The 26,624-nt window shown below is 42.8% G+C and overlaps 2 protein-coding genes across 7 annotated transcripts in view; both read right to left on the bottom strand.

The window, feature by feature from the left end:
- Positions 1–539: 539 nt before the first annotated feature.
- ssr1 (signal sequence receptor, alpha) lies at positions 540–6,063 on the bottom strand. 4 transcript variants are annotated; one of them, XM_014181427.3, is made up of 9 exons: positions 5,886–6,063; positions 5,003–5,136; positions 4,793–4,895; positions 4,216–4,478; positions 3,855–3,931; positions 3,638–3,716; positions 2,843–2,936; positions 2,367–2,381; positions 1,686–1,922 (listed from the first exon to the last, which is right to left on the bottom strand). In XM_014181427.3, exons 1-9 carry the CDS (start codon positions 5,953–5,955, stop codon positions 1,855–1,857), a joined length of 903 nt encoding a protein of 300 aa, XP_014036902.1. In that variant the 5' UTR covers positions 5,956–6,063; the 3' UTR covers positions 1,686–1,854. The 4 variants fall into 4 exon arrangements, with proteins under 4 accessions (XP_014036905.1, XP_014036902.1, XP_014036903.1 ...); XM_014181428.3 differs by having other exon boundaries at positions 4,799–4,895; XM_014181430.3 differs by lacking the exon at positions 2,367–2,381 and having other exon boundaries at positions 540–1,922; positions 4,799–4,895.
- A 3,690-nt stretch (positions 6,064–9,753) lies between these two features.
- The window catches only part of LOC106590420 (uncharacterized), a 63,669-nt gene continuing 46,798 nt past the window's right edge, over positions 9,754–26,624 (bottom strand). For 2 of the 3 annotated variants that reach the window (XM_045710534.2, XM_045710536.2), the window contains 21 exons: positions 25,864–25,965; positions 23,448–23,546; positions 22,707–22,820; positions 19,989–20,093; positions 19,757–19,861; positions 19,282–19,389; positions 19,048–19,158; positions 18,713–18,826; positions 18,407–18,517; positions 16,700–16,804; positions 16,494–16,592; positions 16,273–16,377; positions 15,683–15,775; positions 15,002–15,091; positions 14,523–14,627; positions 13,736–13,913; positions 13,427–13,468; positions 13,199–13,291; positions 12,844–12,993; positions 11,990–12,111; positions 9,754–11,743 (listed from right to left, as the gene is read on the bottom strand). In XM_045710534.2, the coding sequence (XP_045566490.1) occupies positions 11,567–11,743; positions 11,990–12,111; positions 12,844–12,993; positions 13,199–13,291; positions 13,427–13,468; positions 13,736–13,913; positions 14,523–14,627; positions 15,002–15,091; positions 15,683–15,775; positions 16,273–16,377; positions 16,494–16,592; positions 16,700–16,804; positions 18,407–18,517; positions 18,713–18,826; positions 19,048–19,158; positions 19,282–19,389; positions 19,757–19,861; positions 19,989–20,093; positions 22,707–22,820; positions 23,448–23,546; positions 25,864–25,965 (2,328 nt within the window). In that variant the 3' untranslated portion in view covers positions 9,754–11,566. The remainder of the gene's footprint in view (positions 11,744–11,989; positions 12,112–12,843; positions 12,994–13,198; positions 13,292–13,426; positions 13,469–13,735; positions 13,914–14,522; positions 14,628–15,001; positions 15,092–15,682; positions 15,776–16,272; positions 16,378–16,493; positions 16,593–16,699; positions 16,805–18,406; positions 18,518–18,712; positions 18,827–19,047; positions 19,159–19,281; positions 19,390–19,756; positions 19,862–19,988; positions 20,094–22,706; positions 22,821–23,447; positions 23,547–25,863; positions 25,966–26,624) is intronic. The other variant, XM_045710538.2, reaches the window with a different exon arrangement.

The raw sequence follows: 26,624 nt of genomic DNA, 5'->3' as shown, positions 1-26,624 counted from the left end.
AGGTATTCCTCTTGTCCAGATGGGATAGGGCAGTGTGATGGTGATTGCATCGTCTGTGGACCTATTGGGGCGGTATGCAAATTGGAGTGGGTCTAGGGTGTCAGGTAGGGTGGCGGTGATATGATCCTTGACTAGTCTCTCAAAGCACTTCATGATGACGGAAGTGAGTGTTACAGGGCGGTAGTCATTTAGTTCAGTTAGTCTTCTTGGAAACAGGAACAATGGTGGCCATCTTGAAGCATGCGGGGACAGCAGACTGGGATAGGGAGAGATTGAATATGTCTGTAAACACACCAGCCAGCTGGTCTGCGCATGCTCTGAGGACGCGGCTGGGGATGCCGTCTGGGCCGGCAGCCTTGCGAGGGTTAACACGTTTAAATGTTTTACTCACGTCGGCCATGGAGAGCCCAGTCTTTGGTAGCGGGCCGTGTCAGTAGCAATGTATTGTCCTCAAAGCGCGCAAAGAAGTTAATTTGTCTGGGAGCAAGACATAACATATGTATTAGTTCACACTGTAGTAAATAAAAACAGACAGCATATTCTCATCTCCACTTTAATTTTTCTGTTTTCTACATCAAGATGTACCAGTCTCCAAATTGAACACTTCACTTACATACTCGGCAGAGGAAAAACAAATAATCATTCAAGTTTGCGACAATATCACAGAGAAAAGAATCTCCTTGAGATCCATCCATTCTCAAATGTTCATTAAAAAGCTCAGTGAAAGATGTCATGACTCAAACAATAGAAGGATATTAAACAGTAAATACATTTTTTTTTGGGGGGGGGGGGGGGGCGATTTAATTGGGAAAATGTTGTTTACATAAATTTGACAGTCCAGAGAACATTTAATTGCCTAACTGAGTCAGTGCCTAACAGTTAGCCCAAAGTCCCTCTCATAAGTTACTATGAACAGGCTATGGTACAGTAGTAAATGTACTGTGCCTCTAAAATGCACAAGTAGAAATGCAGTATAAAAACCCATTAGCCAGTTCACTCATATATATTCCCCAGTAGATACTATACACCAGTGTGCTGGAGCTTTATTCAGATTGCGGTCTTACAAAAGTAAAAAAATCTAATCCTGAATTCATACTTGTACTTGACGTAAATCGATTTTGGGAATATGAAGAATGCAAATGTCAAAAAAATAAATAAATAAAAAGGCACATTGAGGGAAAACTATGACAGTTCACCATATCCTCATTATGTTCACAGAATCATCAAAGATGGTCGAACGTTGCAGTGCATTACCAATAACAAGACTTGAAGCCAGGCCTCCTCTGTACCACCATGCAGAGGACAACAACGTGACAGAAACCCAAATGTGCAGATATTAAACGGTGCAAAACATAAAACAAATAAAAAGGGGTGTGTTATGGTTTTCCAGGACACCAAAATGAACAATCACTATTCTGCCTCAAAAGATATTCATAGGTGAAAAATGATGACAAGGCAGTCGCAACAAAACAGAAACCTAGAAGAAAAACCCTGAACTGTATCATCTCCCACTATCATTTACCCAGCTCTAAAACCAACCACTTCTGTCCACCATCCCCATCTCAATCCTCCCTATGCTTCAAGACATGCATCTTCGCAAAAACACACTCAAACTGCATTAAATGTTTCTTCATCACAACACCTCTGTGATAACGCTTCTTTTGACAGAATAATTAACAAATGGGACCGTTTGTTGTAATGTTTTATCTAGCTTAGCGGTAGAAACCAGTCTCTTGTGAAGAGGACGGCACTTGGTTCCGTGGTGAAAGAAGACTGTTGCCTTTCCACGGCTGGCAAGGGGAGGTATGGCTGTGTCAGGTGCCAAGCGCGAGTGAGAACTGGGCAGGGGCCTGGTCACTCGTCCGAACCAGCCGTGCGTTTTTGTGTCCTCTTGCGGGGAGACCGTTTGGGGGAGGCCTTGTCTAGGGAAACGAGAGGAGAGTTTTAGGAAATGTTTGCAGGTGATGTCCTTTTTAGATGTCACCCTTTGGATCAGACAAGCAGATCAACAAATACTTTGTTCATAGGCCAAGTCTAAAATAAACAACTAGCCGCACCTTGTAGATCTTTATAGATCGGATGAATTTAAGCAATATGGTTGAAGCTCCACAGACCTCGTTGCTATTACCCTGTTGCTTATATCCAACGGATCCTTTCAGATCTATGAGGAGTATCTCAGGGTAGGAGCTAGGGACTGAAGTCAGTGACCACAGCTGTTACACCCAAGGCTAACATGAACCAATGATTGAGATTGCATATTCAGAAGCGCTAATAATTACATTCACTGATGATTCAGAGGAAACATAAGAATTTTGCTCAACCACTACTCTACTGCTGCTCGCTCCTGAGAGAAACGGAAGCCTCACCTCGCCGACTCTGCACTGAAGACGCAAGGAAAAAGAGGGAGAGAGAGAGAAAAGTGTGAATGACCCCATGCACAGAAAGAGAACAGGTAGTTTCGAAACACGAGCCAAACACAGAAAACTCAAGAAGAGCCTTTAGCTAAATACACCCAGAGAAGACAACAGGCATCTATGAAACACTGCAATGTTATACAGCTATAGAGAGGAACATAGCAAGGAGGGGGCATCGCAGCTAGGATGTGTGTCACTTCTGTCCTCTTAAACACACATTTCATGAGACACTGTCACTTAAACAGATTTTGAACTTGTACTCAAGCAGACCAATTTAAGTTAGACCCATATATTTAACTTTACACTATTAGTAACCTAGGCAGAGCTGTTGAAGGTGCTGGCACCCCTGGAGCTAATGGCTAGCATAAACAGCTAGCTCCCCGTGGCCACTAGGTAGTATAACGTTGAGTGGTGTAGTGAGGACTTACTGATCTGATTGAGGGTCTCCTGGGGAATCCAGCTCATGTCCACGTCGTTGTGGCTGGATGTGCCCATCTCCACCTTGGCAGCTGGTCTCCTCCTCTGCACGGGGGGGACACAAGAGGAAGTTACTAAATTGACTTCCACTAGACTTCTACAGAAACCAAACCCTAAAACGATCTTGTATACCATAAACCCTTTTTCAGCATTTTCCCCTCAGTCTTCTGAAATGCTCTAGTGTGGGTTAGAGACTTGAACTTCCTCCATTCAACATTGAAACACAATCCTCAAAACTATCCACCACCCCATAACCTTTTTTTTCTTCATTTTTGACCCAGTAGTAGTAGTAGCGGAGCACGAAATGGCTGAAACTGAACTCGCCAAAAGTCGTAAATTGGCACTTAGTCTCCCTCTTTCCCCATCTACCTCGATGTTCATCAGAAAAGTGCTGTATTATCTCATATCCTTTTCTGGCACTCATTGTGCTCATCCTGAAAGAACATCAACTCATCAAATAATATCCATCTGAACTGAGAGAATCCCACCGTTGAATATGAACAGGCATCTCCTAATTAATTTCTCTCTGGACTGCTATCTACTGTCATCTCTGTATTAGGTGACACTTAGTGCTGGCTGAATGTTCTATGTAAATCTTGTCATGGAGCATTGCCTCAGCAGTAGTACATCTCTCTCTTTCGGTCTTCGTATCATTCTCGAGAAAATAACACAAACAAAGGAATGATATGCTTAATTCATTGTCTTTCCGTCTCCTGGATCCAGTGGCGTCGGCATTGTAGCTTTACCTTTCTGGACTCCAGCAGCTGATGAAGGCCTACCACCAGTAGCAGGCCCAGACCAGACAGGAACACATACATGAAGATCCTGAGGGTAGAGGAGAGAGAGAAAAGTTAAGACACGCTGCACCAACAGACCCCTGGTATGGCCGCCATCTCCAATAGAATGGTTTCATTTAGCACTTCTGAATGTTTTCCAACACAGGGCTAGTTCATATGGCCTCACGTCTCTCCATCCAGTCCATCCTCTCTCTCGGTGATGGTCACTGTCTGGTTGAACACAGCATCCTGGAACGTGTTACCCTGAGAGAGAGCGAGAGGATCAGATATCACCTCCAGCTGGTGAACTACGACCCCCCTTTATCTTCTCCGGGTTAATCTGAAAGTTTAACCTCGCATGCAAATAGTGGGAAGACTTCAACCACACACCATGAGTTAAACTAATTTCCTAATATAAAAACAATTGCCTAATGAAATATAGATAAGGAAACAGATAAGGAAACTGAGAAACCAAACCCATGACCATTCTTGATATGCAATCATTTGTGAAAAAGACAAAATGGCTGACTAAGCTGAGGCCCACTCACGTTGCTGTCTTTGTAGTTGAGGTTGATGACCAGGCCGAAGGGTCGCCCGCCCATGGGCTCGGCTGGGATGAAGGAGTACTCGAAGGTGGCCTGGCGCCCAGCTGGCACCACTATGCCCAGCTGCAGGGCTGTGAAGTTCTGGATGTAGAACTGGAAGTCCTGTGGGTAGCGAAAGGATGCATCCAGGGACTCCACCACAAAGTTGTCACTGCCCTTGTTGGTGAAGCCCATCAGGAACTTCACAATGTCGTTGGCTGGGAAGTCTGGAGGCAAACGCCAGGAGGAAGAGCAACAAAAGACTATAGTGGTGGCGTGATGGGGAATTTGAAGCATACACAGGCTTGTCGGAATATTAAGAATTCCTTTTCATTCAAGTCATTTAGCAATAAATGCACTCAAATATGGAGGTTGAAACAACATATTATAGACTATGCATCGTAGCTAAGTAAATCCATCTCCAAATACAAGTCAGTCTTAGCATTAAGTGAAAAAACACAGTTCATAACAATCATAATGACAAAAATGAAGTGCAAATTCAGATAGATATGTTGAGACGAGCCCCAATCTGTTCCCGTACCCCTACCGTCTCCCTTGACAAAGAGGATGGTGGTGTCAGCATTGGGGGAGGCATTCACTTCTCCTCCTACGGCTTCCTCCTCCTCTTCTTCTTTTTCTTCCGTCTAAAATATACAAATTAGACACTATTTTTTAGATGAAAAAAGCTAGGACAGATAGGGCCCATGTTAAAAAAACTAGGGAGGCGGCCAAAAGTAGCCTAATCTCTTACCAATTCGGTATTTTCATCATCTTCAACTTCGGCCTCATCATCCTCATCCTCTGTGTTCACGTCAACATCATCCACAGCATCTTCATCAGCTGCCTCCTCATCCTCTGTAGCATCCTGGGCTGCCACCAATGGCCCTGGATTGATTGTAAGGAAGTACATTGATTAAAATCTCACCAAATACATTTTATTATTATTTTCACACCAGGGCGCTTAGTTACATAGTTAATATTGTATCAAGGGTTAACAAATATTGTATTCATTACAGTTACAGGCCCTAGGCCTAACAAACGTAATTACATTTTCTTTCCTTTTCTGTTTCATTTCGTAAGCTTCTAAGACACTAAAGCAAAACACTGATATGATTGCCAGGCTTTGCCAACAATAGAGGGCTTCTGTGGCCAAGTTCTGAGGCTGCTTCTCCTAGACCAATAATGGACGTAAAGGAGCCTAACGTTACTCCCTATTGTCCAAGGAACTTACATGATCTGTTTATAGGCGAAATGCCCTGGAAGCCAAATCAGCCAAAAACTCCATCTAAACGTAAATCGCGTCTTAATTACGGTTCTAGAAAGCAAGTAGGCTGGTAAGGAAGGACACGTCAGTCTAGTTAGATAGCACACCGTTACGGATAAGCAAGACTAACTATTAAATAATATTTGCAAGGAATAGTTACTAAAAAAACGTGTAGCCAGTATCAACATCAATAAAACTACTAATTGACAAAGGCAGTAGCTACAATGTCCTACTAGCAGAAAATACAATTTGCACAAGAGCATGGAGTGGCCTTCCAAAGCTAACTTAACTAGCTACTGTAGCTAACTGTGACTGATGGCCAATGCTGTTTCTCTTCATCTAGTTAACTTAAGTCCAGTTCGATACTCACCTTTCATGATAATCGTTGCCGGGAAAGCTAGTAATACCAGCAAAAGCAGTTTAGGTAGAAATTGTACCATTTTGAAGCGAAATCCGTAAGCCTCCTTCCCGGTGAAATATTGCTTCACTAAATCTTACAGCTCCTTCCGACTGCTAAATTGAAATGCGCATGTCCACATCCGGGTAGTGCTAGATTCAAAATATACGTGCTCCGTCAGAGACATTAGAAAAGGAGGAGATAAGAATCCCGGCTGGTCATCATTTTATCTCCCTGAATTTACAAGCTGCTAAAAAAATCAAAAGGTACTCGATGATATTGGATATTAAACAACACCGTTCTTAAAGATCCTATTCTCATTGGAAACATGAGAAAGATATTTTTGCAAGAAAAGACTTGGGTCATGGAAGTAGATGGGATTTGAGTAGCCATTAAACGTGCCAAAGAGCTGATGCACCTAAAGAACCTTAGAGAAAAACTGTTGATGATCTTTTCTTTAGAAAACTGTCAAGCTATCTCAAGAAGAAGTCTGTATTTAAATCTTGACAACTAGAATTAGAACAGCTTTACACAGATCTGACAAAGATCAAGAGCGAAATGGATTGAAGAAGAGGGAAGAAACACTCATAATTTTTTTAGCACTTGAAAGAGAAACTACAAAAGAAAATCTATAACTGTACTCAAAATGAATGATGTGTTATGCAAAGAACCCATTACAATATCAACAATATCAACATATCAATTCCTTTTATGAAAACCTTTACAATTCACAGTTTCAGGAAGATGGTTGTGAAAGCTACATTTGCCACATTCAGAATTATGTCCCTGTAATTGAGGGTGATTTCCACTCAGTTTGCGATTCACCTGTGTCTATTGAAGAAATTAGAGAGGCTCTGAATTCAATGATAAAAGGGAAATCCCCAGGCCCTGATGGCCTGTCAGTTGAATTCTATAGACAGTTTTCGGAGTTACTAGAAGACCCGATTTTTAATATGTTTCAAGATTGCATTGAAAATGGTGAAATGGTCTCCACTATGAAACAGGTCCTTATTTCACTGATTCCGAAGCCTAATAAAGTCATTGACAATTGGAGACCAATTACTTTATTAAATATTGATTACAAATTGATTGCTCTGGTTTATGCCAAAAGATTAAAGAAAGGAATAGATGCCATTATAAATGAGACTCAAACAGGATTTATGAAGGGCCGTCACATATAAGCTCTAACATTCATTTAGTCTTGGACCTTCTAGATTATTCAGATGCAATTGACTGAGATGCGGTTGTCTTATTTCTGTAAAGCCTTTGACACAATTGAACATTCATTTCTCTTTCAGTCTCTTAAACTTTTTGGTTTCGGTGAACATTTTATCAAAGTCATTTGCATGTTTTACAAATATGTAAATAGTTCTGTGTTACTAAACCTTAATACATCCAAAAGATTCAGTATCAACAGAAGTGTACGACAGGAATGCCCAATTTCGGCATTTTATTCATTTTGGCTGTGGAACTTCTATCTCTTGATATTCTGAATAATGCAAATCTGCATGGCTTAACCATTTTTAACAAAGAAATACACATTTCCCAACTGGCTGATGATATTACTCTTTTTTTAAGAGACAAAGACCAGGTCGCCCTTAATGCGATCACTGCATTCTCTATTGCATCAGGATTAAAACGGAATGTTTCTAAATGTCAAATCTTATGACTCTGTTGACAAAGAAATAGAAAATATACAACTGCACTCTTTTCAGTCCTGACTTCAATTTGCTTGAAAATCAGAAACAAAGTTGGAAGGTCCCTTTCATCGATGATTCCCAACCAAATTTACTGAGCTTGAGCAGTTTTGACAAAACAATGGATATACACTGAGTGTACAAAACATTAGGAACACCTTTCTAATATTGAGTTTCACCTCCTTTTGCCCTCAGAACAGCCTCAGTTTATCGGGGCATGGACTCTACAAGGTGTCGAATGCATTTCACAGGGATGCTGGCCCACGTTGCCTCCAATTCTTCCCACAGTTGTGTCAAGTTGGATGTCCTTTGGGTGGTATACTTTTCTTGGTACACACGCCAAGCTGTTGAGCGTGACAATTCCAGCAGCGTCGCAGTTCTTGACACACTCAAACCGGTGTGTCTGTCACCTACTACCATACCTTGGTTCAAATGCACTTAAATCTTTTGTCTTGCCCAATCATGCTCTGAATAGCACATATTCACAATTCATGTCTCAATTGTCTCAAGGCTTAAAAATCCTTCTTTCTCCTCCACTTCATCTACAATGGTTGAAGTGGATTTAAAACTTCTTATGGATCAAATCCTGTTAACGGGATAGATTTGACAATATCTGGTGAAATTGCAGAGCGCAAAATTCAAATTACATTATTAGAAATATTTAACTTTCATGAAAATACAAGTGTTATACATCAAAATAAAGCTTAACTTCTTGTTATTCCAGCCGCTGTGTCAAATTTCAAAAAGGCTTTACGGCAAAAGCACACCATGCGATTATCTGAGGATAGCGCCCCGTATACAAACACATGAAAAACATTTTCCAACCAAACAGATGCATAACGAAAGTCAGAAATAGCAATAAAATAAATCACTTACCTTTGAAAATCTTCATTTTATTGCAATCCCAAATGTCTCAGTGACACAATGAATGGTCATTTTGTTCGATAAATTCCTTCTTTATATCCCCAAAATGTCCATTTATTTGGCGCTTTTGATTCAGAAATACACCGGTTCCAACTCGCCCAACATGACTACAATGTATCTAATAAGTTACCTGTAAACTTGGTCCAAACATTTCAAACAACGTTTGTAATCCAACCTCAGGTACCCTAAAATGTAAATAATCGATAAAATTTAAGATGGAATAAACTGTTTACAATACCGGAGAAAAACAACACAGAGCGCGCAGTCGTTCATGCACACCAAAAGACTAGAGTCCACCTGAGTGACACTTACAAAGAATAGGACTACTTCTTCATTTAAAAAAAAAACATTGAACAATTTCTAAAGACTGTTGACATCTAGTGGAAACCATAGGAACTGCAGCCTGGGCCCTAAAAAAAAAAATCAGGTTTCCCATAGAAAAGCATTGGAAAACACAATGACCTCAAAAAAAATGTTCCCTGGATGGATTGTGCTCGGGGTTTCGCCTGCCAAATCAGTTCTGTTATACTCACAGACATTATTTTAACAGTTTTAGAAACTTTAGAGTGTTTTCTATCCAATACTACCATGCATATGCATATCCTAGTCTCTGGGCCTGAGTAACAGGCAGTTTACTTTGGGCACCTCAGACATCCAAACTTCCAAATATTGCCCCCTAGCCTTAAGAAGTTTTAACAAGTGACATCAATAAGGAATCATAGCTTTCACCTGGATTCACCTGGTCAGTCTATGTCATGTTGCTAATGTTTTGTACACTCAGTGTATGTTGCCCTAAGAGTTGTGCAAAGTTCATAGAATCTTATTCAAAATTATTCAAAACTAATGACTGCCAAAGGTGCTTCCAACTCTGGGATGTGAACACATATGCAATCAAGACATTCATTTGGAAAATGTTATAATTGTTCCTTCACTTTAAAAATGTGTAGTAGGTTGTGTAGATCGGTAGGAAAGAAAATCAAATGTTTTCCCTTTATAGATGTAATTTTAAGGCAGCAAAATATGAAGTGCAAAGGGTGTGTAGCCTTACTAGCGAATATAATAAGCTTTTTAATAAGTCATGCTATTACCAACATACAAGCTCAATAACCTTAGACAAATGGTGGTCTTGTCAATTCAGTAATATTGTACATTTATGCACTGACCATGTATAATCCTTTGTAACACCTTTCAAAGGGTGTTTGAATTAACCAAATACAAAATCATTGTTGACAAAGCGTTTTTATTTTTCACACATGACACTGCAGTTAATGACAAAAAAATAAAACAAATGGTTAACTCAGGAAAAAGTGACATCTCACTAAAACTCAGTGATGGTGTACAAACTGAGTAAAACATTTTCTTTTATAGAGACATTTCAAAACGAAACTACTCGAAGCAATAAACCACTGGACAAAACAAATCTATGATGTTTCTTGCTGTCCCATTATTTTCTCTTCAAGGCCAATAAATATTACCATTTTATAAGTTAGCCATTTCTGTTTATTAGCTACCACATTCCATGATAACATGTAATCTACAATAACATGTTAAAGAGATCCCCAGCTACCATGTATCCAGAAACTATATCATTGAATGGCCACAGTAGGCCTAGTATTCAATAATCTTTGCACCCCTCAAGATATTACAGTATAAACCATTTATAACATGCACCAATACATGTACTGTTATTAGTGTCTGCAATCCTGAAGAGTAAAATAGGATAATCTGATACTTTATAGAAGCTTATACATCACAATACTGTTCACAATAGTTCAGAAATGTCAAGATTTGCAATCCAAATTCATACACCATTCTTGGGTGTTACTTGAAACTGTGCACATAGCAAAATATGACAACCATGTTGCCAGTTAGCTCTAAATTATGTGGACATAATCTAATCAAAGCCTGTGTGCGGCTTAACTGGTATATGAGATGTAAATAATCCACTAAACTCACAGAAACAGGTGAGATTGTGTGACTCGTTGACTATAGATTGCATCAACTATATTTATTTGTGGAGCTGGTTTAAACCAAACCCTTATGTCATCAGACAGAAACAGTACGAAGCGACGTGTTAATGAGATAACAAAAGCTAAACAGCTAACTTTCTGGCAATCACTGTCAGGATTTTATTGAAACATACATTTCTCCTCAACTCCCTCTCCCTTTCCCTCCTTTGTACATAAAACACAGTTAGTGTGGATGTCTAAATGCGAAACATAATAATAGAAATGAAATACAAAGGAGTATATGAAGAAGGCCCCATTCTGGTCCTGGAGGACTATGTTGGGCTCTATTCAAGCAAACCCGCTAAGCACTTTTCCAGGATAAGTCGAAAACATTATTGTTCTTGTGCTGCAAAACTGCACTTTTGGAATCATGAAGTCAACACAACACTGTTTACTGTGTGAAACGAACAGAAACTGCACTGCCTAACAAATTCAAATGGGCTTTCTATTGTGTGAAACATGATGTTTTCGACTGCATTCCATTGAATATGTATTTTTGTCGGCTAATGTTGTCTATTTGAGGGTTGCAATTCTCTGATTGAATTATATAAACAATTTTAATGAACTCTGATCACGTGGGGCAAGCCACCAATGCCTTAAATGAAACCAAAAGCAAAACGTATTACATGATTACTTTAAACATCATTTTCAGCGGATATTGTGGCTATGATAGTTTGTGCCTGTAGTCTAGACAAGGCAAATCGAACAACTCCATTCAATTAATGTATCTTACTGATGCAGCTCTCCAGGACCAAACTTAAAACAGACACTTGCGGAATGGACTCTGCCTACACCATGGTAAGGCTAGCCCTTGGGTCCATCTCAATAATCTAGAGTAGCCTCCTTTCCTCATCTCCTCTCCTTCATCTGTACTGACATGAAAAGAACTGGACTGGTGAAAGTCAATTTCCTAGTAGTCATGCAATCCACCTTATCCCTTCCACCTATTCAATCAGTGCAGATGGAGGAAAGGAGACAAGGGGAGAGGAAAGAAAACCACTTGAAGACTATTGAGATGCATCCCTTAGTTGAAGCACTCCACATAGTTGGCGGGGAGCATGCCTGATTTGCCGGTCCTCTGCACGGTGCCGTACATCCAGCCCTCGTCGATGGGCTGAGCGTTGACGATGACGTCACCGTCGCGGAAGGACACCTCGTCGTGGTCCTGCGCTGCGTAGTCGTACAACGCCCGGTACACTCTCTGAACGGGAGGAGTGGGAACAATGTTAATCATGTGGGTTTGTGTCTACAACGTTAATAGTACAACATAAATATCACGGCACACAAGTAGTGGATTGTGTGAATACGTTTTTGTTTCTTTTTGTTAACAAATATTTGACTGACATATTTCGGATAATTTCCTAATTGAATTGACCATGGCATACAAATAAGATCCTGTAGGAATTTAAAAAAATGACAATAATAGACTGCTTGCATTGGAACTCACCATGGTGACAGATGGGGGGGACTGCACAGACCTCACAGAGGACATGCTGGTCTGGTGCATGTAGCCATACCCATGCTGCTGCTGCTGAGCACTCTGATGGTATGCCCCAGGTAGCACAGGAGCTTGTAGTCAAAGACATACAGGTAGACACATAGACATTGATAACAACATTTTGAGACCTTTCATTTAGTACTCAAAACAGTTTTTTTGAGCAGGAATACCATCTCCTTTGAGTCGCACTGCGCATACTAGGTGATTGTTAGAACATCCCAAAGAAATCTAAATGGATCCATGCCATCCCCAGTTGACCTGGAAATCAATCAAATAGTTACTGACTGTTAAGTATGTCTGTGGGCAGGGAAGAGAACTGTGAGAGAGTTAGAATTAAAACAGTTAAACATCCCAACCATCGTCAAAACCCTAGGAGGCTTTCAAGCATTGGATTAGGGACTCCTGTGTACCTCATGTCAGTGGGCTGTTGGTCAGGTTGTATAGAGAAGGGCGAGGGAGGCATTCTATTGGTCAGACACGTGCTGGGAGAGGAGTTAGGTAAGAGGGGAATCAGGAGTCACACTGATAGTCAATGGGTGAATGAATCATGTCTACTTCTTCCACCGTATGTGTGTGTGTGTGTGTGTGTGTGTGTGTGTGTGTGTGTGTGTGTGTGTGTGTGTGTATATGTGTGTGTGTGTGTGTGTATGTGTGTGTGTGTGTGTGTATGTGTGTGTGTGTACACACGTGCTTGTTATTGGTGTGTTGACTCACAAGTTCAAGCATCTGTATGACCTAATATTTCAAAAATCAAATTTCTAAGTGTCTATATGTTTACATTTTTCTGACTGAGCTCTGACTACCTCTGTCCTGGGACTGCAGTGCGGAGCTGCTGCTGCAGACAGACAGGCTTTTGTCCCACAGGTCAGAGGCAGAGGCCAGTGAACTCACTGACTGGGCCTGCGAGTGTACCGACTGCTGAGACTGCTGCCGGGTGAGGCGGCTCGCACGCTCTGATGCACAGCCACAAGAGGGCGACAGAGACAGTAGGAAAAACAACAGTGAGGAAAATAACAGAACGAGGCAATGGAAAGAAAATAAACAGAGAACGTAAGGAGGAGGAAATGAATGTAGAATGTAGAAGAGATGAGTGGAGCAGGAGGAGGATACAGGAAAGTGTGGAGGGAGATGAAAGCATGTTGTAGGGTTTTGTAGTACCAGACAGTCTGTGAAGACTTTTAGACTGAATGTTATCCTCCACAGGGTCAAAGTCAAAGATGGAGCCTGGGTCTGTTCGCCACACCTTAAGGTCTTTGACAGGGGAAAGGTCAGGTAAAGGTAATTTAGACTTACAGAGAAAAGACCGGAAGAAAACAGGAATACAAAGGAACGGAAAACAGAAATCCACAGCTTAAGTCATGTAGATTACAGAGAGTAAACACATACAGTTTCGGGCCAGGTGAGTAGAGTCCAATGTGGAGCTTCCGTCTGCAGAGTGAGAAACTTGTCACAATGGATCTTTTCTGTTTCCACAAATGTAACGTGGACACATCTGGGCTTGGATCCTTGTTGTCACTGACACTAAACAACCCCTAATTGCTAGACACTAGACAGCAAATGTAATTGAAAAACGTTGTTCAAAGGACATCACAAATTCCCCTGACTCTTCAAAGATTAGATTAATTAATTTCCCTGACTTTAAGGTCAAATCCTTTTTGAGGACGTGTGGTGCCTGCCATTTTGTGTGCTGCTCACCTACGATGATGCCGCCGGGTCTCCTGTCCATCTCCACCACCTGTGGGTGCACTCCCTTGTAGGCTGCCTCGCTCATCATCAGCTTGTTCCGGTGGTGCATTCGCTCCATGCTTTGGTCCTCCATCACTGGGGTGCAGCCTCGGCCCCTAGTCCGCTCAAAGTCCTCGTGGTATTTCGCCTGTCAAAGCAAATATGGGTGGCACATTTTCAGCTTCACGATAACAAGTCAGAGTTTTATGTGGCAGCTTAATAAGAGGAATATTATTGATGTACATTGACACATTTGTGAAATCGTGTCACACCAGGCAAATCGTCTGTCAAACGCACAAAAACACATGTGCCGATGCCCACACACACACACACACACACACACACACACACACACACACACACACACACACACACACACACACACACACACACACACACACACACACACACACACACACACACACACACACACACACACACACACACACACACACACACACACACAAACAAACAACCAGTGTGCATTTTGGTCAGACAGAAAAGGGTGCATTTTGGTCAGTATGCAAAAAAACTACACACAAGTAACCATGTAAAAATATTTTTATTAGTAAAACACACACTCACAGACACGCTCACAAACACACGCTCATTAGGGCTCCCTCATGAATGGTAACAGCCATGCTGTTAACTCTTTAGCTCCGTGGGTTAAAAGTGCAGCAGTCCCACCCGCCGTGTGCTTGACACGTGTTAACTCGCTCCATGGTCTGCGCAACCGCCATGGTAACCTGAGCTCTACCATGGAGATATCGTTCTGGGACTTCCTGACACGCCTCAGTTCGGGCGTGTCCAACTCGTTGCAGGACCGGCCCTTCATCTCTTTCATCCCGCGCTGGTACTGCACCTGGAACACACAAAAGATAAGCATGGTCATCCTCACCAGCACACTCCCACCTGGGTTTGGTTCAATCTCTAATGTAGTGCCATTTCCACGACATAGGGCACTGCTTGCAGTCAGAGCCCACATACATGTTGCACAGGAGGTTACTGAACGATTTTAAGTGTGGCCCCCACGGACCTCGGTGAAGACCTGATGCGGCCCACGGGCCAAAATGAGTTTGATGCCCCTGATATGAAAGCTCATCTGACCAGAATCAGTGGTAATGACTGGAGTGGAATTTGTGGAATGGTTTGTCGTCATTCCATTCGCTCCGTTTCAGTCATTATTATATCCTCCCCTGATAGGTTGTCATTTCAGGTGCATCCTATGTGACTTGCCGAGCTGATGTTCTCCTGGTTCTGACGGACTCTCTCCAACTCTGGGGTGACTCCCACACTGGTGGCCTGCAGCTGCTTTTTATACTTCACCTGTGGTCACACGACATTCACACAACATTAAAACAACATTCACAAGTCAGAGTTTATCTGTCTCCACAACCAGAAAACCAGTTTGCAACCAGAATATTACATTATTATGACGTCCCATGCCAGATTTTGCCTCCAGGGTATCATTAGTGATTGGCAGCTGGGTGAAAACAGTGTCCCGGTTCAGTTGCCATGGCTCCAGAGGTCCTGGGCTGCCTGGCTGGGACCCTGTGTCCCTCCCGTCTGCTCTGCTCCCTCAATGGGGGATTGTTCAGCAAGGTCCACTAATGTCTGTAATGACTTAGACCAGGGCCAGTGTGAAAGGCTGTCTGTGTCAGGCGGGACAGGACAGAGTTTCAGACCAAAATAATGTTCAATAACAAACCAAGGGCTTTTGAGGAGTTTAAATGTAATGCCAGGAGCAAATTCAATGGTAGGCATTGTATCAGTAACTAAATGGTTGTTCAGTGTGTCTGCCGTTTGTCATTTTTAGTTTGCAGCAATGAAGCTGTAGAAAACCCAAACAAAACCAGATGAAACCAGATTTCAAAACAAGCCCTTCCTGTGAGGTCAAAGGTCAGACAAGGTTCTCACCGAGCTGATGTTCTCCTGGTTCCTGCGGACCCTCTCCGTGTCAAGGGTTTCCATGACTGCCGTCCCGCTCCCCACCCCCTCTCTGTATTTCACCTGGACATGGAACAGAGCCGTCACACAATCTTACAGTGGCACTGTTAACTTGCTCACCGTACAAATGTCATAAAAATTATTCCCATCAACACTCATCATAATATTGAAGACCTTGTTATAATAAGAAAGCCAAGTACATAAGAGATCTAGGTACAGATCTAGGTACAGATCTAGGTTCAGATCTAGGTACAGATCTAGGTACAGATCTAGGTACAGATCTAGGTTCAGATCTAGGTACAGATCTAGGTACAGATCTAGGTTCAGATCTAGGTTCAGATCTAGGTTCAGATCTAGGTTCAGATCTAGGTTCAGATCTAGGTACAGATCTAGGTACAGATCTAGGTACAGATCTAGGTTCAGATCTAGGTACAGATCTAGGTATAGATCTAGGTACAGATCTAGGTACAGTCTAACTTACAGCAACATACTGTAGTTCATAAGGTCCAAGGACTATATGTACAGTACATGGTTGTGTAGAACAAAGGATTACATCTTACATCACTGATTTTCTTTGTGTTCTCTCTTGCGAGGATGATTTCTGGCGTGTCGGTGACAGAAGACATCAGGCTTCTGTGCAGCTTTGAGTCCCAAGCGTACCGACACTGGAGGTTTAGAGCAAAAGGGCAACTGTGTGGACAGATAATACTGCATGTTATAAAAGTGTGTGTGTGTGCGTGTGTGTGCGTGTGTGTGTGTGTGTGTGTACTGTGTCCCTCACTGAGCTGATGTTTCTCTGGTTGTTCTTCACTCTCTCCATCTCGGGGGTGTCGAACCCATATGAACCCTTCAGCTTCTCTGCTTCATCCTTGTACTTCTTCTGCATAAAGCCGAGAGATTGACACTCCATTAAAGCACATATCCCATTCATTAGTGTAACATAAAGGGCTACTCATGGTGGCATGCAGTACTGAGAGGTAGCCCTACCTGACTGTAGACATCTTTCATGTAGGCGGCGTGCAGTAGTTCTGGTGTGTCCGTCACGGTACCGTACGAGCTCTCCCTCAGCTGGGCTGTCTGCTTGTAGGAGGCCTGAAAAAGTCAAACACAGACTAACACTTACAGTACACTAACAGACTTAGGTTAGCTTAGCAACAACAGGATATTAAAAGCATCATGACAGAAACACTGGTTTTCGTTTCCTGTTGCATAACATTTTGCTACTCTGTGCCCCAATGAACACGATCAAGGTCTCAAATGAAGGTTTTGTTTTAGAGTGAAACAAAATAGACGCAATATAGTCTCTAAAATGAATGTTTTATGAGGTGGTTTCATAAGACAGCGATGCAGACCGGCGATGCTTAGGCCCATCTATAAGTGATGAGGGAGGACCATACGTTGTCTGTGTGAGTTGCGGTTATGTAATGGAGCCCTGAGGCTGGACGGGTCCATCTGCTGCCTGTTATTTTACCTGATTATAATGACTGTGAAGCTGATTAGTATTACTGTGGGCAGGTCTGTAAAAGAGAGCAGGTGTTCTCAGATGGAACAAATTGCCACAAAGCAGATGTGATACTTTACTGCTGCGTCACATTTGAAATATTGAGAATTTAAAATATGACAAATGTGACTGGTTCCATTTCCGCCTCTAACCCTTTGGGGGCTCCTGTCTAGTTCAGAAGAGGCTGGTGGGAGCAGTTATAGGAGGAGAAGCTCATTGTAATGGCTGGAAAGGAATGAATGGAACGGGGGTCATGTGTTTGATGCGTTTGATGCCATTCCATTTATAACATTCCAGCCATTACAATGAACCCATCCTCCTATAACTCACCCCACCAGCCTCCTAGGGTCTACATATACCAAAGGCTTTGGATAGTTGTAAGCAATATGATGATGGCTCTACTTGGACAAAGTTGTAGGGGCTAAGTAGAGAAATGGAGCTGGGCCTAACTAGTGGTATGGGTTGGGCCCTACCTGGCTGGTTAACTAGTGGTATGGGTTGGGCCCTACCTGGCTGGTTAACTAGTGGTATGGGTTGGGCCCTACCTGGCTGGTTAACTAGTGGTATGGGTTGGGCCCTACCTGGCTGGTTAACTAGTGGTATGGGTTGGGCCCTACCTGGCTGGTTAACTAGTGGTATGGGTTGGGCCCTACCTGGCTGGTTAACTAGTGGTATGGGTTGGGCCCTACCTGGCTGGTTAACTAGTGGTAAGGGTTGGGCCCTACCTGGCTGGTTAACTAGTGGTATGGGTTGGGCCCTACCTGGCTGGTTAACTAGTGGTATGGGATGGGCCCTACCTGGCTGGTTAACAAGCGGTAAGGGTTGGGCTCTACCTGGCTGGTTAACTAGCGGTATGGGTTGGGCCCTACCTGGCTGGTTAACTAGTGGTATGGGTTGGGCTCTACCTGGCTGGTTAACTAGTGGTATGGGAAGGGCCCTACCTGGCTGGTTAACTAGTGGTATGGGAAGGGCCCTACCTGGCTGGTTAACTAGTGGTATGGGTTGGGCCCTACCTGGCTGGTTAACTAGTGGTATGGGTTGGGCTCTACCTGGCTGGTTAACTAGTGGTATGGGAAGGGCCCTACCTGGCTGGTTAACTAGTGGTAAGGGTTGGGCCCTACCTGGCTGGTTAACTAGTGGTAAGGGTTGGGCCCTACCTGGCTGGTTAACTAGTGGTAGGGGTTGGGCCCTACCTGGCTGGTTAACTCTGTGGCTTTCTTGGCCCTCTGCATCTCCAACACGTCACCACTGATCTCCATGCCTTTACCCATGATGTCATTCTCCAGGTCCTTGCGGTACTCTTTCTAGAGGGACAGATTCAACACTGCTTAATTCTCACATAATGTAATGATGGTGTGATATTGTGCATCACAAAGGTGTGTGTGTGTGTGTGTGTGTGTGTGTGTGTGTGTGTGTGTGTGTGTGTGTGTGTGTGTGTGAAATTCCAAGAAGTAAAAAAACTGTGAAAGTGAAAGATGAGTATAGAAGCAAAACTGTACCTCATTGAGGATGTGGCTGGCGTTTTTAGCCCGTATGAGGTCTGGTGTATCCTCCAATCCCAGCCCTGAGAGCCCCCTCCCCTTCACCTCCAGTCCTTCCCTCCTGTACTCCTTCTGTAGGCACCAGACATAGAAAAATCATTACTAGAATGGACATTCTCAATCAAGCAAATGTTTTTCAATTCTAACTGAATGTATGTGTAGATGGTGCATATCAGCAGATGGCAAAATGGACTCAGACCATAGACTTAAGACCACATTCGAAGTAGAGAGACATTTGATTTTGAGATGAACTATCCCTTTAACATATCATAGAGGGCTATGTTGGCACAGACCTCACTCAGGACGTTGCTGGCGTGGCGGGCAGTCAGGTATCCAGGGGTCAGGTCAACGTCCACTAGGGCCTTGCCCCGGATGTGGTCATCATATTCCTTCCTGTACTCTCTCTGATGTCAGTGGGAAGGAAAAGGCACGCCATCACCCTTCTGTCATTACCACGCACGCACGCACGCACGCACACACACTTCAGCATGTTACATCATTACAGTAAAGGCAGGTGTGTCACCCACCTCACTTTGCATTTTCTGAGCCTCCTTGGACACTCTGTAAGACTGTGTGTCCACAAACTCCATCTGGGACTTGCCTTTGTTTCTCTCATACTCTTCCTTGTATTTCACCTGTTAGGGAAGCACATCCATTAAACCACAAGAGGCAGAAACATCGACGATCAATAACGTGTGTGGGAGTAATAATATACAGTATAATATATGTACCTTACAGTACAGTGAGTGCATACATTTTTTGTGTGTGTATGTGATCACTGCAGGTGGTGAACCTACAACCTTGCAGCTAACGCCACGCTTATCCAACAGAGCCACACAGCCCAGTTATCTTTAAAAAAAACATCCGGGAGGTCATACTGGAGATCCACGCCGTTCCACCTCAGGCTCATTTAGATGTTTTGACCCTCAGCGTTGAAACATTGTTTCAGTAAACCCCATGGTAGTATAGACCACAGCGTGAGGAATCTCTTACTATTCCCACCTGGCTGTGCAGTACCGCATTCTCCCTGTGGTGGAGCTGTTCTGCTGTGTCCAGTGCTATATGGTAGTGTCCCTTAGACTGCTCGTACTTCTTCTTGTACTCTACCTGAACAGACAGAGGACAGGTGTTGGTTAGAGCAGGGTTGGATCAAAAGCCTGCACAGTGCACAGCTCTCTAGGAGGGTTACTAGACGTTCTGATCTGTATCAGGGAGAGGGAGAGGGAAACATTACGTTGCTCTGCAGCTTGCTGGCGTGTAGAGCGTGTTTCAGCTGTAGTAGGTTGGACAGGTCCATGGATCCCTCGATCACCTGGTTCTGGTTGGTCTTATACTTCACCTGTAGAAAACAAACAAACACAGATAGAAACCTTTCTGAAATTAGTGTTGTCCTTCACATGCGGGGGGTGCAAGGCATGGACGAGGAAGCAATGTGAGGATTCTATGAGGTAAACAACAGAGGATTCACCTCACTCATCCCCACGGGAGTGGTACAACTGGCTTGGGGTCAATTCCTGTTTTAATTCAAGTCAACAAAAATGGCCCATTGTTTTTACTGAGGATGCTTTCAATGTCAATTCACCTCCTGAATTGACTGAACTGAGATGACATTAACACCAACCCTGGTAAATACACAGGAAATCTGTTCTCAAATCCTAAGACGTCTGACATGGGAACTTTCATCCTCACAGCACAGGCTACAGCTTCTCATCCAAAGGGCCCCACTCTCTTTAGTTTCAACCAAACCCTCCATTTGCCTTTAAAAGGTTCCCATGGAAACTGCTAACACAGCAGCATGAATTTTAGCTAAGTGCACGTTGAAAGCAATAAAACATAGGAACCTCAATGGAACAAACCCAGGAGACGGGAGAGGAGCTGAGGGGGGTGTCCCATTGAGGTTCCATTTACAGGTTGTTTCTGAAGAGACATTTGAGGAGTGTACTATAATACCCCACTACCGAGCCGAGCACAGCTGAGCTGCCACATTCAGTAGCCAAACGTTGTTGAAAGTTGCAGATAGAAATGCTACAAATAGAGCCGGTGTGATTCCTTATTCTACATGTCAGAGAGGCATGTAGAAAAACATGACTGTTCTACATAGCTTATTTCTATCTGAAAGTTGCATCCTGCTGAACATGCCCCAGGTTACGCATCCACCATAATGGCCGGAACTGTGTTGGAAAAGACAATGTGGGAAGAAAATCAGAGACAGCACTGTACAGTTTGGGCCGGTGCAATAGTGTGTAAAGGGTATACAGTTGAAGTCGGAAGTTTACATACACTTAGGTTGGAGTCATTAAAACTCGTTTTTCAAACACTCCACAAATTTCTTGTTAACAAACTATAGTTTTGGCAAGTCGGTTAGGACATCTACTTCGTGCATGACACAAGTAATTTTTCCAACAATTGTTTACAGACAGATTATTTCACTTATTATTCACTGTATCACAATTCCAGTGGGTCAGAAGTTTACATACACTAAGTTGACTGTGCCTTTAAACAGCTTGGAAAATTCCAGAAAATGATGTCATGGCTTTAGAAGCTTCTGATAGGCTAATTGACATAATTTGAGTCAATTGGAGGTGTACCTGTGGATGTATTTCAAGGCCTACCTTTAAACTCAGTGCCTCTTTGCTTGACATCATTGGAAAATCAAAAGAAATCAGCCAAGACCTCAGAAAAAAATTGTAGACCTCCACAAGTCTGGTTCATCATTGGGAGCAATTTCCAAATGCCTGAAGGTACCACGTTCATCTGTGCAAACAATAGCACGCAAGTATAAACATCATGGGACCACTCAGCCATCATACTGCTCAGGAAGGAGATGTGTTCTGTCTCCTAGAGATGAACGTACTTTCGTGCGAATAGTGCAAGTCAATCCCAGAACAACAGCAAAGGACCTTGTGAAGATGCTGGAGGATACAAGTACAAACGTATCTATAGCCACAGTAAAACGAGTCCTATATCGACATAACCTGAAAGGCCACTCAGCAAGGAAGAAGCCACTGTTCCAAAACCGCCATAAAAAAGCCAGACTACGGTTTGCAACTGCACATGGGGACAAAGATCGTACTTTTTGGAGAAATGGCCTCTGGTCTGATGAAACAAAAATAGAACTGCTTGGCCATAATGACCATTGTTATGTTTGGAGGAAAAGGGGGGAGGCCTGCAAGCCGAAGAACACCATCCCAACCATGAAGCACGGGGGTGGCAGCATCATGTTGTGGGGGTGCTTTGCTGCAGGAGGGACTGGTGCACTTCACAAAATAGATGGCATCATGAGGGAGGAAAATTATGTGGATATATTGAAGCAACATCTCAAGACATCAGTCAGGAAGTTAAAGCTTGGTCGCAAATGGGTCTTCCAAATGGACAATGACCCCAAGCATACTTCCAAAGTTGTGGCAAAACGGCTTAAGGACAACAAAGTCAAGGTATTGGAGTGGCCATCACAAAGCCCTGACCTCAAGCCTATAGAACATTTGTGGGCAGAACTGAAAAAGCGTGTGTGAGCAAGGAGGCCTACAAACTTGACTCAGTTACACCAGCTATGTCAGGAGAAATGGGCCAAAATTCATCCAACTTATTGTGGGAAGCTTGTGGAAGGCTACCCAAAACGTTTGACCCAAGTTAAACAATTTAAAGGCAATGCTACTAAATACTAATTGAGTGTATGTAAACTTCTGACCCACTGGGAATGTGATGAAAGAAATAAAATCTGAAATAAATCATTCTCTCTACTATTATTCTGTCATTTCACATTCTCACAATAAAGTGGTGATCCTAACTGACCTAAGACCAGGAATTCTTACTCGGATTAAATGTCAGGAATTGTGAAAAACTGAGTTTAAATGTATTTGGCCAAGGTGTATGTAAACTTCCGACTTTAACTGTAAGTGCACCACGTGACTGGGGTATGTGTGGGGACGGACAGGGCGCTTTGGAGACCAACCTGGCTGGTGAGGGCGTGGGCAGCCTGTGTGTGTTTGAAGGACACACAGTTGCTGGGGTTGTACTGGGGCCTCTGACCCTTGAACTCCCTCTCAAACTTCTCCTTGTAGTGCACCTGATGTGTGTTATGAGTGTGTGTATGAGAGAGAGTGAGATAGAGATAGAGATATGTGAGTACACACAGCGACAGCAGAAATTATGAGGCACACACACCATTACCCCCTTATCCACCCATCTTTCTTCCCCTCAGCAATCCACCTCCCCCTCCTCCCCCTTCATCTCCCCGTCCAGCAGTCATGACAAAGCACGTCTGTGGTGCTAAACCAGGGGACCCAGCAGGTCTGGGACCAGGCAAGGCATGAATGTCCTTTCATTAAACAGTGGCCGAAGGACAGAACACTAAACACTGTAAAACAGTAGTAGACACACACACACACACATACATACACACATATATATATATATATATATACATGTATATATGTGTGTATGTGTGTCTACTACTGTTTCACATTTTATAACCAGGTATTGTACCATTGACTGGAGAATTAGTTTGTCTCCAACCATGAAGGGAAGGAGCTAAGGAAAGGATACAATGAAAGGAGATGGTTTAAGTGTATTGCGACAAAACCATGCATCTCGATACTGTTCTGACATACCCTTCTGCCACTGTTAATGAGACGAGGGAAGGAGACAATATATATACATATATACATACATATGGAATGTTTTATTATCTTACCAGGCTAGCGAGTTTGGAGGCCACTTTGGCATGCTCGATATCAGATCTTCCCAGGACATCATTGTAGATTTCATGCTTAGTTTTACTCCTATAGGACACCTGTGAACCAGAGGAACCAGAGAAACAAGGGCAAGCAAAGACACACTATGAAAAGGCTAACTTTGCTATTCAGTATGTATTGTCTCCGTGTTATGTACATGGGCTTCTCCCTAAATGATGCAGGCTGTGTGTATGAGAGAGAGAGATCTCAGCTAGGGACCAGGACTGGGACTGTTGATGTGGTGGTAGAGCATTGGAGGTGCTGAATATTTGATGAGTGCTACTACCCACACACACTGCCACACCTACACTGCACAAGCAAAGTTGTGTGTCCCACTGTAAACGAACTGCCACTTTGAAGGCTTAATGAAGCCTTCATAAACCCTTTATAAGACCTATAAAAATGTTTCAGACATTATTCACAAGCAGTTATCATATGCTATATAAAGGGTGGCAATAAAGTTTATGGCAGAACACATGATGTAAGGTCCTTTTATCACCATTATGTAGTCGGACTTTGCTTAGACATGAATTGTTAACATCTATCTAGTTCTGAATCTAAAGTTAATTTAGAGCGTGACCCTCGTCTAGTCTTGGGACTAGAGTGAGGTAAATCAACACCATGTCCAACACCTTTTCATAAAAAAAAACTAAAGACTAAACAATAGAATATTGTACAGTATTGTACAGAATATATACAGTTGAAGTCAGAAGTTTACATACACCTTAGCCAAATACATTTAAACTCAGTTTTTCACAATTCCTGACATTTAATCAGAGTAAAAATTCCCTGTCTTAGGTCAGTTAGGATCACCACTTTATTTTAAGAATGTGAAATGTCAGAATAATAGTCGAGAGAATGATCTATTTCAGCTTTTATTTCTTTCATCACATTCCCACTGGGTCAGAAGATTACATACACTCAATTAGTATTTGGTAGCATTGCCTTTAAATTGTTTAACTTGGGTCAAACGTTTTGGGTAGCCTTCCACAAGCTTCCCACAATAAGTTGGGTGAATTTTGGCCCATTACTCCTGGCAGAGCTGGTGTAACTGAGTCAGGTTTGTAGGCCACCTTGCTCGCACACACTTTTTCAGTTCTGCCCACAACTTTTCTATAGGATTGAGGTCAGCACTTTGTGATGGACCCTCCAAAACCTTGACTTTGTTGTCCTTAAGCCATTTTGCCACAACTTTGGAAGTATGTTTGGGGTCATTGTCCATTTGGAAGACCCATTTGCGACCAGGCTTTAACTTCCTGACTGATGTCTTGAGATGTTGCTTCAATATATCCACATAATTTTCCTCCCTCATGATGCCATCTATTTTGTGAAGTGCACCAGTCCCTCCTACAGCAAAGCACTCCCACAACATGATGCTGCCACCCCCGTGCTTCACGGTTAGGATGGTGTTCTTCAGCTTGCAAGTCTCCCCCTTTTCCTCCAAACATAACAATGGTCATTATGGCCAACCAATTCTATTTTTGTTTCATCAGAGCAGAGGACATTTCTCCAAAATGTACGATCTTCGTCCTTGTGTAGTTGCAAACCGTAGTCTGCCTTTTATATGGCAGTTTTGGAGCAGTGGCTTCTTCCTTGCTGAGCGGCCTTTCAGGCTATGTCAATATAGGACTCGTTTAACTGTGGATATAGATACGTTTGTACCTGTTTCCTCCAGCATCTTCACAAGGTCCTTTGCTGTTGTTCTGGGATTGATTTGCACTTTTTGCACAAAGTACGTTCATCTCTAGGAGACAGAACGCGTCTCCTTCCTGAGCGGTATAACCTCTGAGTGGTCCCATGGTGTTTATACTTGTGTACTATTGTTTGTACAGATGAACGCGGTACCTTCAGGCATTTGGAAATTGCTCCCAAGGATGAACCAGACTTGTGGAGGTCTACAATTATTTTCTGAGGTCTTGGCTGATTTCTTTTGATTTTCCCATGATGTCAAGCAAAGAGGCACTGAGTTTGAAGGTAGATCTTGAAATACATCTACAGGTACACCTCCAATTGACTCAAATTATGTCAATTAGCCTATCAGAAGCTTCTAAAGCCATGACATCATTTTCTGGAATTTTACAAGCTGTTTAAAGGCACAGTCAACTTAGTGTATGTAAACTTCTGACCCACTGGAATTGTGATACAGTGAATAATAAGTGAAATAATCTGTCTGTAAACAATTGTTGGAAAAATTACTTGTGTCATGCACAAAGTAGATGTCCTAACTGACTTAACAAGAATTGTGTGGAGTGGTTGAAAACCAAGTTTTAATGACTACAACCTAAGTGTATGTAGACTTCCCACTTCAACTGTATATATTATATTGTATTTACTGTAAATGCACTTCAGAAACAGTTTGATTTGACATGAACTCACATCGCTGGCCAGTTCAGTGGCCTGTTTGGCATTCAGGATATCAGGTCTGTCCGCCAACGTGGTGAAATTGTGGTGTTCCTGTTTCCCTGTCCTGTAGTTTACCTGAAGGCAGGGAGGAGGGAAGGAAGTGTTAGGATTATTTGCAGAGCGATTCATTTTTTGCATTTCAGGGGCATTCATTCAATCATCATCATTTGTGTACTGTAACATTGTGTCAAAATGCAATGTCTCCTCACTGGCTGATATTTCTGTAACAGAGAGATTAAGCATAGTGATAGACATTAGAACGATCAATGGGAACGATCAGTCGGATCCTTTGGCCCACTTTTCCCTGGGTGATGTTGATGCATACTGACAACTCTCAAATGAGCAATGTGGCCAGAGGGCCCTCAGAATCCATTATGGGATATTGGCACACAAAAATCCCTGACCTCAACCAAGCATGCAGAATGTGGATAAAATGTGCATTTGTGTGCACTTAATTTTTCCATGGATTTATATCCATGTTGACTAAAACTTCAGACAAATGTATTTTATACAGCACAAGTGACAACAACTAGCTAGCCTAAACCAGAACATTTCCCATGATTGTAGCTTGTGTGACCTACAGCGGTTTAACAGTTACCGCTGCTGCCTTAGAGTACATGTAAGCCAGGTTCAAATCTGGCCAACTCCCTTCTAACAACCCACCTCCTTACTGTCCTGTCTCTCTTATTCACTATTTCTGCATTATAAACATAAAACAGTTTGTATCAGGGGAA

This window comes from Salmo salar, chromosome 29 (assembly GCF_965601325.2).
Source record: "Salmo salar chromosome 29, fSalSal1, whole genome shotgun sequence".
Lineage (NCBI taxonomy): Eukaryota > Metazoa > Chordata > Actinopteri > Salmoniformes > Salmonidae > Salmo > Salmo salar.
Note: the sequence above shows the minus strand (reverse complement) of the source record. Positions and strands in the feature narration are given on the sequence as shown.